The sequence below is a fragment of the Hesperophylax consimilis genome, chromosome 11, assembly GCF_061612785.1.
Source record: "Hesperophylax consimilis isolate HC1 chromosome 11, BYU_Hcon_1.0, whole genome shotgun sequence".
Classification (NCBI taxonomy): Eukaryota; Metazoa; Arthropoda; class Insecta; order Trichoptera; family Limnephilidae; genus Hesperophylax; species Hesperophylax consimilis.
The window spans coordinates 23,720,918-23,733,396 of NC_142846.1; the positions used below are offsets into that span (position 1 = coordinate 23,720,918).

The 12,479-nt window shown below is 33.7% G+C and overlaps 1 protein-coding gene across 1 annotated transcript in view; it reads left to right on the forward strand.

Moving 5' to 3' along the window:
• Positions 1 to 12,479, forward strand: part of LOC149419930 (uncharacterized) — a 595,518-nt gene that overhangs the window by 537,910 nt on the left and 45,129 nt on the right. The window contains exons 3-4 of the mRNA XM_089637383.1: positions 1,240 to 1,368; positions 9,977 to 10,154. Coding sequence (XP_089493509.1) covers positions 1,240 to 1,368; positions 9,977 to 10,154 — 307 coding nt within the window. The remainder of the gene's footprint in view (positions 1 to 1,239; positions 1,369 to 9,976; positions 10,155 to 12,479) is intronic.

Below are 12,479 nucleotides of genomic sequence, written 5' to 3' on the forward strand. Positions count from 1 at the left end.
ATTCTGTATTTTTATATTTCTTTCATTCTGGTACTATATAGGTACCCAATCCTGTAATTGATTATATTTAATGTATCCTTCTTAATGATAATTATATACTTTCCGTTTACGTATGTGGGAAAAACTTCTCAAAATTTTATCTGGAAATTATAGTTGACCTGGCTCCAAGAAATCTTCACTACCAACAAAAATATAAATCTCCGGGGATACTAAAAAAATATTAATAAAACTCCTTCTGTATCCAATCCTTGGAAACACATCCTTGCAAATAGAGAAGTGGATGCATGAAATAAACTTTTACAACATTTTATTGATTCTACTAATATAAACCAGTTAAAAGTTTTTTTGTATTCTTATTTGGAGAGAACAAAGTAAAACTTATTTTAAATTTTAAAAAAACTCTATGACCGTTAAACATATTATGAAATGAAATATGAGCACATCAGCAGAATGCTACCTGCTTATTAAATACTAATTAAAAATTATGCCAGTTGATAATATTATCACGCAGAAGTAAATCATTCGTTAAATTTCATGGACCACGTTTAAAAGTTTTAAAACGTCTCATCCCATTACAGTCCACCCCAAATTTGAAATAAATCATTTAAGACTTTAATTTATCACTCCCATTTAAATTAGCATATAATTTCTTCAACTCCTTCATGGCTAAAGCCTTCAATCCCATCCTGGGGGAGGCTTTCATCAATCAAGAGCTTTCCCTAATCCCCACACAGCCTTCTCCGTCACTCGCCGCTAAACCTTTTAACAACGCCGCGGGGCAAAGGTTACCGTCATATTTTTTTCACCCCCGCAAATGTCCATTCGTGTCTCTGCTGCGATGGATGAGATTTAGCGAAGGATTAGAACAATGAATTGTTTGTCAGATTCGGAAGTTTAGTGCACAAATAACGTGTATGGGTGATTATTGATTATAATAATTCGTTTCATTTTGAGATTTAATTTTATGAATTTGAGGCGATATAGGTAATCACTTTTAATAAAAACAGCAAAATTCTCACAATTTTTTATAGCTGTTTTACTTCGAGACATAAATGTTCTCTTAATAAATATTATTTTTACTCTAAAACATGATCATTTTTTTAAAATTATGTCATATTGGGTCTCTAGTAGTAGTTGTATTGTAGGTATGATATTTTCTATTATATGTAGGATTTGAAGGTGTGTGTTGTATAGTATATTGTTATATTCGCATTTTGACCTTTGTTTTTCTATTTTCAGCCATGTTACCCGCACTGCTGGGTGGCTGCCTCCATCGGAGAGCTGGTCTCCTGGACTCCTTGGCCCTCCAGACTTCCCCTATGGCTGGGAGCAGGCCACGGACCAAAGAAATAGGCCCTACTATATCAAGTAAGTGATACTGTCTATCTACTCTGAATTATCCATTTGCTGAAAATTCTAAACAATTCAAACTCACAGTACACATCCAAAACTCTCCCTTCGCTTACCATTTACTTATTTTCATTTAACCTGAGTTTACCCTTCACTTAACCTCCGCTTATCTTTCACTTACCATTCACTTCCCTCCACTTACAGTTTTCCAACCCTTTACTTATGTGTATGTATTTTTCTAATATTTCTTATGCTGCGATTACCAAGATTAATTTGAACAATTTTCAAGATAATTTGCTAGTAATTACAAACTTTCCCTAATCTTTAATTACTCAGAAATATCTTTAAAATGGCGACAATGAGAAGTTAAAATAATAATTGGTTCTCTTTAGTGACAGCAAATTCCCTAAAACCCAACAAAATAATAAACGTCTCAATTCTTAAACGCGTTTAAAAATATTTTTAAGAAGGTCTATCATCGTGAAAGAATTTGTAAAGACCTTCGAGAAAATATTTTTAATTGCCATTAAATTTGAAGTCACTTCTTTACAACGACACTCTTAAAATTATATAATCTTTTTCATCTACACTTTGTTTTTGACTAATTGGTAAAATCAAAATCACTTACGTTTGAGTTTTAAAGAATTTGCACTTCAAACAATAAATTATTCATTTGACTTCCATCATTTTTAATGAAAGTCATTAACATTGCAACACTCGTTATCATTATGTTAAGTTGAAGATGCTTAGGTTTGTAAATATTAAATTTACAAAGTAGATATTTTACTGTGAAAAATTTTCAAAGTTCCGCATTTAAAACCCGTAAGCTCTTTGCAAAATTCTGCGTAGATTATTAATAAACATAACATTTTTATAGAAATCGAATCCATTTCCATTGCCATTACCAAAATATTCCATGCTTGCAAAATTTCATACTACCATAAATTGGCATTGCCGAAATTTTGTTAATTCAAAAAGTAATCCCCATTTTGAATAAATATTTAAATATATAAATATGATTACTTTCGACTGAAATGACTCAGATGATTAGATTAATTGCTAAAGGGAAATACTAAAACTAAACTCAAGGAATGTAGCAAGAAAGCATAAAAGTATAATATTTGGCTAATTTATAAAGCGTCTTTTCCGTGAGAAATCACCTCAAGTGTTGCATTTAAAAAAGCCAGAAGCCCAGCGCTCCATCTCACTTACACTCGCCTGACATTGTAGATCTCTATCCCATTTGAATTTCATAAATCCAGTTTTGTACTGGAAATATAAGCCTCGATAAGGCAATTATTTTGATCACAAAATACGCCCACAAAGCACCTCTTGTGTTATTTTTATTCTATGTGAAATAGGAAACTGGTGGAAGGTCTGGTTAGTGAACATACTCGTAGCTAATCCAACTAAAGCATCTTTTTTTGTTTTGAAAGGTGTTTTTCAATATAACGATTATATTTAAATAAAATGTTTAAAAATACTACATTTTCTTTAATTACATTCTAGTGCAGGCGTTTTCAAACGTGTTAAAGGCTTTACTCATTTTTAGTAAAAAATTGAAATCACCTCCCCGCGATCCCCCAGCCTTTTAAAAAATATCTATCGAGTTTCACTTTTGTTTCCTTGAATGAATGCTTGAATGAAGTGGAAATTAACCCACTTCCCGACACCCGATCAAGCCGAAACTCCGCAGATGGACACGTTGTCGATTACTACTTTTAGTTGCAAGCACGCATTCACGCGTGGACATTTTTTATTTTTTGAAGTGAAACTTCTTTACGCGCGTCATGCAATTTCGAGGACCGGAGTAAAACCGACTCATGACTGTCACGAAAAACCGCGATCATTTCGCTATAGGAGCCTAGCTAATATTATATACCTAGTTTAGGTCACCCTCCAAACTCAGCTTCGCGGTCTAGAGGCAGAGCGCCCGACTCTCGTCGTGAAGAACTGAGGTTCGATCCCCGCTTAAACTAATTTTTTTTTTCATTTTGTAATTTTTTTAATACGAGGGAAAATGATAAAATGCTCTCGTGCTGCGACTTTTAGATATTTTGACTATATGATATTTTGGTCGAATACGTAATAACCGCGGTCTAGAGGCAGAGCGTTCGACACTCGTTATGCAGGACCCGGGTTCGAATCCCATATTTTTTTAACTTTAAATTTTTTTATCAACGATTTGTAATAATGTAGTAAAAAATTACATAAATTTGTTAATTTACCTTTGCTTTACTTTACGGTACCTATATGATATTTTGGTCGAAATATAGCTTACAAATCGTGCCGGTAGAGTCGCTCGGTATTTTGATTAATTATTTTTATTTATCAACGATTTGTAATAATGTAGTAAAAAATTACATAAATTTGTTAATTTACCTTTGCTTTAATTTACGGTACCTATATGATATTTTGGTCGAAATATAGCTTACAAATCGAGCCGGTAGAGTCGCTCGGTATTTTGATTAATTATTTTTATTTTGAATCATTAAAATTACTAATCAAGGCCGATAACGCGACTAATTACCCTTGCAGACATGCGTGACAAGTTTTTTTTAGTAAAAAACACAGCCGTAAGTGAGTTTTTCAAAATTTAGAAATGTTTTTCAAATTCAGACTCCATACGGGTATGAGACTGTTAAAACACGATAGATCTTTTCCAAAACGGACAAATATTGGGAAATATTTTAAAAACGACAGATATGACTTCACACTGCCGATATATCTTCGATTCGACCCTATATAAAGCGTTAACGAGTCGTTATGTGATATTATTCAATTGCCGTGTTTGAAAACGAAAATTTGCGCGGGACAAGTCAATTGAGGAGTACACGTTGTATACGCGGTTCTCGTCGCGCGAGATACCTCTCCTCGCGGTCTAGAGGCAGAGCGTTCGACACTCGTTATGCAGGACCCGGGTTCGAATCCCATATTTTTATAACTTTTATTTTTTTTTATCACATGCTACCAGAGATGTGCAAAATGGGTACCCAAAACCATTTGAAATGCAAAATGGAAATGGGTCAAAACTTTTCCATTTGAAAATGCAAAATGGTTTTTAGAAAAGCATTTCAAATGCAAAATACCTATTTTCAAAATGCATTGAAAATGCAAAATGGTTTCTCAGGTCAAACAATTAAAATAATTATAGAATTTTGTCATTTAATAATGGACATCAATGTAGAACAAACATATTACATGATGGTAAATCCAAAAACACCACGACTACAGATTATGAAACCACAAAAAATTTGCGCGGGACTAATGTTGCCAACGTAAAAACATAGAAACTACTATCTAACATTTAATATTAAAGCGTCATGGCCCCATGTTCAGTATTTGAATCAGTATTTTTTGTAATGGTATCACTCAATTGCCAGGGCTCCTACCAGGGAGCAACTTGACAAATGTAAATTATCTCTCATAGTGAGGTTGAGGACCGACTGATATTTGGGGCTTATGAAAAAAAGATGAGTGGAGATAGTAGGAAGAATGTTGCAAAAAAGCATTTAAAATGGAAAATGCATTGAGAAAAGCATTTAAAATGCAAAATGGTTTTTAGAAAAGCATTTAAAATGCAAAATGGGTATTTTTCATTTGCATTTCCATTTGAAATGGATTTATTTGAAATAAAGCACATCTCTGCATGCTACTTATAAATATGTCAATAGACAGAAAAAAAGAGAGAATGAAATGAAAAGAGAGAGAGAAGAATACTAAAAGTTTCACTTCCGTCGTGCGTAGGCTTGCCACACACTGTATTATATTATATTTTTATTTCCTTTATTTTTTCCCAATTTATATATTTGACATTACAAGTTTCTGGACATATACTCCGTTCTTTGAAATTGGATGATATCCCAACTATTAACATTCGAAATAAATGTCGGCCCTACCCAATTGGGATTTGGCTCATTTTTTAGAGCACTTGCCTCCAGTCCCTGGGGAGGGAGGTTCAATCCTCAGTGAAACCTTTTTTTTAGTTTTAAAAAATATTTTAAAACTTCACAGCAGAGCCAGTCCCCGGGAAGAAAGTTTCAATCCTCAGTCAAACCAAAAAAAAAATTTAAATACTATTAATAAAAATGATGTGCTTCTACTTTCTACTAGTTTTTTCGGGTTGATTTTTTTAATACATCCTTTTTCACTTTTGTTTTCTGGAATGTGTGAATAAATAAATGAATTAATGAATGAAGTGGCATCTTGGAAGAAGAAATTAACACACTTCTCGACGTCCGATCGAGCTGAAACTCGGCAGATAGCTCTCTGTCGAAGACAATGTATTCTTGGTCGCACTTACGTACATACACGCATTTCTCTGAAATTGGATGTGACATTATTTCGTATATTTACAGCACTACTATCCAATTGGGATTTAGCTTAAGTAATAGCGCGGTTGACTTCAATCGCAGGAGAGGGAGCACCAATCCTCAGTCCAACCAAAAAAAATATTTTTAAATACATCTGTTAATTAAAATAGATGTATTATTACAAAAAAAATGATTTCTAGGGGTTATTTTTTTGGTGTGAAATGTGTTTAAATTCTCATAAAAAACAGACTTCTCACAAGCGCTCTTTTCTTGCATGGTTGCGATTAAAACAAAATATGAAAACAAAAAAAAATATTTTTTATTGTAAAAAGAAAGACGGGTTACGAATAACCTCACAATATTTGAAAATATCCTAGTAAGTAAGCGGAAAACGTTGATGTGTCGTGATGGAGGACTTACCCAGCCGAAAAATTGAATTCACGACGCCTGGTTGGGAACCAGATGCGATGTCAACTCAGCCACTGATCGTTCTCGATTTTGAAAACCACTGTTCTAGTGTACTTAAATAAGGAAATGCGAGACCTCTAAACTAATAAAATATTGTATCGCTTTTCCGCCGAGGTCATGAAACTATTACACACGATTCAACGCACCCTTATAAATAGAGTGGTAAAGTTTTATGTATCTTTTATTTATGACCTCTTTTACACGATTGACGTAAAAAAATCATATAAATATAAAGCTGGTGATGTAAGTAGTTGTGTATAATGGGCTACGATGCCTTGGGGGGTGGAATGTTCACCCTTCAGTGCGGCCAATGGGCAATAGGCAATAGGCAATGGGGCGGCTATCGTAACTTAGCCTTTGTTGCACTACTGGTCCGAAACGTTGCGTGTGAGGTTTTTTTACATCTTCAATAGCTTTTACCGTTAACACGAGAACTTTTCACGAAACCCGTGGGTAACTGAAAATGTTTTCAAAGAATATATTTTTTAACGTTTTATGTAATTGATAAAGTACACATAAAAGTGTCTACTTGAACTACAATTTTTTGACCTTTTGAAATGAGCTCTAGCATTGATTTTTTTTTAATAAATACGTTAGTATAATTTTTTGCTAATATATAAGATTCGGGGGAATTGAACTTTGATTTAAATGGTGGTGGTGAAAGCTTATTGTGAAAAATTTTAAACACACTGAAAACTTCTGCCAAAATTACAGTGTTTTATAGCTATTTATTTAACGCCCAGAGGTCTTTTACATTATAAATAAGATCTTTAACAAGAGAAATAATAAGCTTGATCATGAGAAAACGAAATATGTAATACAAATAAAATTACAGATGTTTAAAAATATACAAGACACGAAAATATATAAAAATGCAATGATCGGGTAGTTTTACAGAAAAGCAACAGAATGTTTAGTAATAGAGTTGGATTAAGTATTTTTTATCGTTCATAAAACTTGCTAAATTTTAAATATGTCAATGTCACGTAAGTAATTAGTGTTTTTACCGCTGTATCGGGGTATACGCTATGTAGGTAGTTGTGCTTAAGCACTCGAATAGTGTATTCCGTGTAATTTTTCGTGTAAGGGTGTGGTCTATATTTATGAGTTCGGAATAGTCGAATTTGGAATTTTATATATTTAAATTTAAAAAGATAGTAGTTTTAAATGGTGGTCAAAATTTTTTTTAAAACTTCTATTTAAAACGAGTAGACATTTATTGTATTTACTTTTGTGAATATTACAAAGTACTTTTTTTAAATTAGAAGTACAACAGTCGTTTTAAAATTGGTGTAATTTAGGTTATTTAATTATTCTGTTTGCTGTCTACTAATTAATTAATTTGAAATTAAAATACACGGCAATTAAAATAATGTAATCTAGGGGACATAAGAATGTAAAATATTTTACGGTTTTGAATTTTATTTGTTACGATAAATCTGTTAACGCTTCACCGTGATTAATTTTTAGGTTATTTTGCTTTGACTTCCATCATCATGACGCTGTCTAAAATTTCGGCTAAATTAGGAGAAAGCACAACACGGTATAACATCCAAAAACTTATCACCTAGGCGGTGAAAATCTCAAATTGTATCGTGAATTCGCGCTGTCTTCACAACTGGTGTATTTCTATATTTGATACTGACAAATGGTGGTGGAATTCCATTATAATGATTTGTTAAAAACAACTCTTGGTTTTCGAACAAAGTTAAAACTTTCTTAATTAATATATAATGTCACACCGCAGTATTTGCTTTCCTATATACAAAAATATAAACTGAAATCAGCAGCGTAAATAATGGAATCGCTTCTAGTTGGATCAATTATTAATTTATTGTATCTTTTATCGAGCGCCCTGGAGGTAACTAGGGGGTTAAACAATATATTACTGACTCCGCCATAGATTCAGTTCAATACCTCCCTGTAGGATAATAAAAACTCACGGATAAATGGTCCCCCCCCCGCATTGCAAGATTGCCAATGGCTCTAGAATACGGTTTTCACCCTTTAAGATTCTTCGCTGAATTTAATGCTCAAATTTTAAAACCGTTTTATTTTCAACATGCGATGGAATTTAACGATTTTCTATAGATAGTACCTACATCTAACAAATGGGTTTCAGGTTTATACAATCGAACAGTTTTCCTCCCCTCCAAAACAGTTTTTTCAAATAATGTTCTCTAATTCTGTAAATCAAAACCAAAATACTTACTAATTGGGTACTTGAATACCTATCTACTTAATTAAAACCATAATATGTTTTTTTTTTAAATATATACATACAATTTGTCCAAAGATACTCAATGACAATTTTTCAGGCAGGCAGGTACCATATTATATTGAAAAAATGCAACTAAAAAAAAACAAATAAATACCACGATATTACATGTGAATAAAGAATCTGACCATTAAAATAGCTAACATCTTAAATCGGAAACAGAACATACCCATAAACAAATTTACAGATAGAAAAAATCCAAAACAATCTAATTAAAACAGGTTTGTGTATTTGGTTAATTTTGAACATACGATGTAGCGATTTGCCACAATTTTTTGATGATAAGTAAATGGATATTTCGGGTTTTTCGAGATAAATTAATCGAATAAGATTTTTTTAGTTACGAAATGACAACATGACGAAATAGCAAAAATAAGAAATTACAATAATACGAAATTAAAAATAAAATTAAGTGACGAATTTATATCATTACGATTATATGTACGAGTTATGCAAGCTAAAAATATGTACATTGGCCTTGAAAAACCTTGTCTTATAAACAAAAGTTTATCATTAAAAAAAATAATGATATTTGTGGCCACTTTACAACTTCCAGACAAACATGTACTTGTGGTCACTGTACAACTTCCAGACAAACCTGATATTTGTGGTCACTGTACAACTCCTTTCTTTTTAATTTGGATAATTTTAATTAAGACAAAGTCATGATATTTTAACTATTACTTTCGAATAAAATTTAAAAAATGAAGATTTTTTTTTTAAGATTTCAAATATGCCATATTTGATTCGCCGCCACACAATTTTTTTTTTTTTGCTGGATTTTATTTAGGTATTGGAGCCAGGAAGGAGTCTGAAAGGGTCGAGAGGATGCACTAGGTGGCATGAAAGGCTGGGAGGTGACTGGAGAGACTAAGGTAGACTAGGATGAGGTGATTTTGCACAGCGGTGCTGCCAAGGTCTGTTATCTATGTGAGGATGTTGTGTCGGCGCTCTTTATTGGCAGCAGACACATGTCAGCGCTATATTAGCGGCGGACACATGCCTGAACGGATGACGAGCCTCGTGCTGGCACAGTTGGTGGACGGGGTAGTCTCTCTCCCTGCAGCAGCTGGTACAGATCCTTCGCTACCTAGGACTCTTGCAGCAGAGTCTCCATCTTCTGTCTTCGTCGAGCGTCACAGCGGTGCTGCCAAGGTTTGTTGTCTATGTGAGGATGTTGTGTCGGCGCTCTTTATTGGCAGCAGACACATGTCAGCGCTATATTGGCGGCAGACACATGCCTGAACGGATGACGAACCTCTTGCTGGCACAGTTGGTCTAAATAACAAATGTAGATCCTAGGAAATAAATTGTACAGCGCCCTTGAGGTGATTTTTCTCAAAAACGGCGCTCTACAAATTATCCAATTATTATTATTATTATTATTATTACACGTTAGTTTTTGTCAGTGAATATGCCGTTAGCGACGTCACACCGGTAAACGTCGGTGACAGCCATCTTACCAGCCAGTAGCGTTATCTACATCATAAAGATATAGTAGCCAGAAACCTAAGTCTGCATTACTCATTTTAAGAACTAATTCATGATTTTGTTTTCCTTATTGCAGCCACGTCAACAAGACCACAACCTACGAGGTCCCTGGGACCTGCGAAGAAATCGAAGCGCCTAGCCCGAGGTCTGTCACACTCCTGCGGGATACTGAGCTGGGATTCGGCTTTGTGGCGGGGTCTGAGAAACCTGTCTTGGTCAGGTCGGTCACAGAAGGAGGGCCCAGCGTGGACAAGGTTAGTCATTCCATTTAACCAACATGTATTAATTCAGTTTTATTGATGCAGGTCGTCAGCCATGCACAATAATTGATGCAGGTCGTCAGCCATGCACAATAATTCATGCAGGTCGTCAGCCATGCACAATAATTGATGCAGGTCGTCAGCCATGCACAATAATTGCACAATGACTATTGCTGAAGCAGTGGTTATAAGTCGCTACGGAAAGCGTCTTCTCAAAAAAAGAATAAAATATAGGAACCATAAATGAGCACCAACATTTTTGGTGATCAAATTGTTTATCATAACGTAAATAATCGGACACCTCTATAATATTTTCACATCAAACATTATATGCTGGGATCAAATCATTTTTCATCACTTATCAACCGATTAATTATATGAATTTTCCTACAGCCTCATAAAAAAACACTGTATTATTTATACTAATTTCGTTTTGTAACCAGGATCTCTACAAGTAAGTCAGCAGTAGTATGCTTATTATCTTCACCCAATTTAGTAGAGTGGATACATTACTTTCTAAAACAGAGGTTGTTCTTATCTGAAAATTGTTAAGATCTGTAGGTACTACATCCGATACGAAATAATTTTCCAAAAAACAAACGAATTTATGGTGATCTGGTTACTAAGTGCGTTGTTACGGGTTATTTGACGGAATTACAAAGGCGTGAATTTGACGTGCCAATATTAATTACACTGCCAGAATTACACAAAGACGAGATTTCACACACGGAGAAAAATTACTGATATTGAATATTGCTAATTTATTAAGAATCTCTTCAAATTATTCGTAATCCGGTTTAAAATGGGTTTGCAGGCCGATTATAAAAACGAATTTATTATCACGATGTCAGAACAGGTGATAATAATATTCTTATATTTCCGTATTTCGTCATTGTATATTTTCAAGGCGAATGCAGGTGCATGAACACGTTTTTCGGGAAAAGTCGTGAAATCTCGTTTTTAACCGGATAACCAATAATTTGAAGAGATTTTTAGCCTGAAACTTTAGAAGTATATAAATGGTATCATCCCTTAAAGCAGCAAGGGTAGCGGGACGGAATTTTACGTACCAATAACGAGAATGGTGGTTAAAGTAATAGTTATTAGTACCTACTCGTAAGTAGGTACTGGATACAAAATAAATACATGCTTTTTATATGAAACCACCCAAGAGTCCTAACTGCTCCCAATCGTCTATCGGGGAAGAGGAAGGTGGTTAAGTACCTGGCTTTTCAGATCTGGTCACCAAACAAGCCCAAAGCCATTTTAAGCAACGTTTCAAATCTGAATGGTGGTCTTACACCGGGGCGATACTGAGAGTATTTTCCAAACTGGCATAGGCCGTAAATATACTGTATATTATTTTCAATGAGTAAATGGTGAAATAAAATAAATTAATCAAATTAAAATTACTTGCGAACACCGGGATTTGAACCCTCGAACTCCGGCTTGCTAGTCGATAAACTTCCCCTCCTACCACATAGATCCTCATACATATGTTTGAAACCACTTTATTTTAATTGTTATTGCTCTACCGGTTTAGGAACAAACATTCTTTCATAAAAATAATATTAAAACTAATATCAGATAAAAAATACTAATAGATATTTATAAATATTTAGATTTTGTTGTGAGAGGTCAACAACGTTTAAAGTTAGTTTTCTGCTAACTAAACTAAGTGTTCATTTTTACCTGTGTAATAATATTAAACACATACCTACGTTTTATTAACCTAGGGATCAGTCAACCCTTTACAAGAGCCCACAGGTTATAGATGAATTAAGTTCAATTCTACCCTTTACCCCAGTATAATGTTAAATCAGATCCTTTTCAAATTTGACTACGGAGATAACATTAAAATTGGAAGCTGGATTTATTTACAAGATTATAGTAAATTAAAATTAATTGTATTTTTAGTTATGTAAATTAAAACTAATGTTATTATTTTTTAACGATAAACTAATGTTTATAAGACAATGTTTTTTATGCATAGCACAAAGGATAAAAAAATATTATAAGACATGATTAGTCGCTTGAAATATCTATACAAATATATCCCGAGTAAAAAAATATTTTACCAAAAAATGTAGATATAATATGTCTCGACGCCATCTAGTGGGAAATTTAGCACTAACAAAGCCTTTCCTACAAAATAAAGTTGGTTTTTACAAGTGAAAAATATAATGAGCAGTTGATTGAAGTACTATTGCATATTTAATTATTTGTAGTGTTGGAAATAAGCCGACGTAGCTCAGTGATCCAGAGCACCTGGCCGGATATCAGAAGGTGCGGGTTCAATTCCCGTCGGCGATATTTATT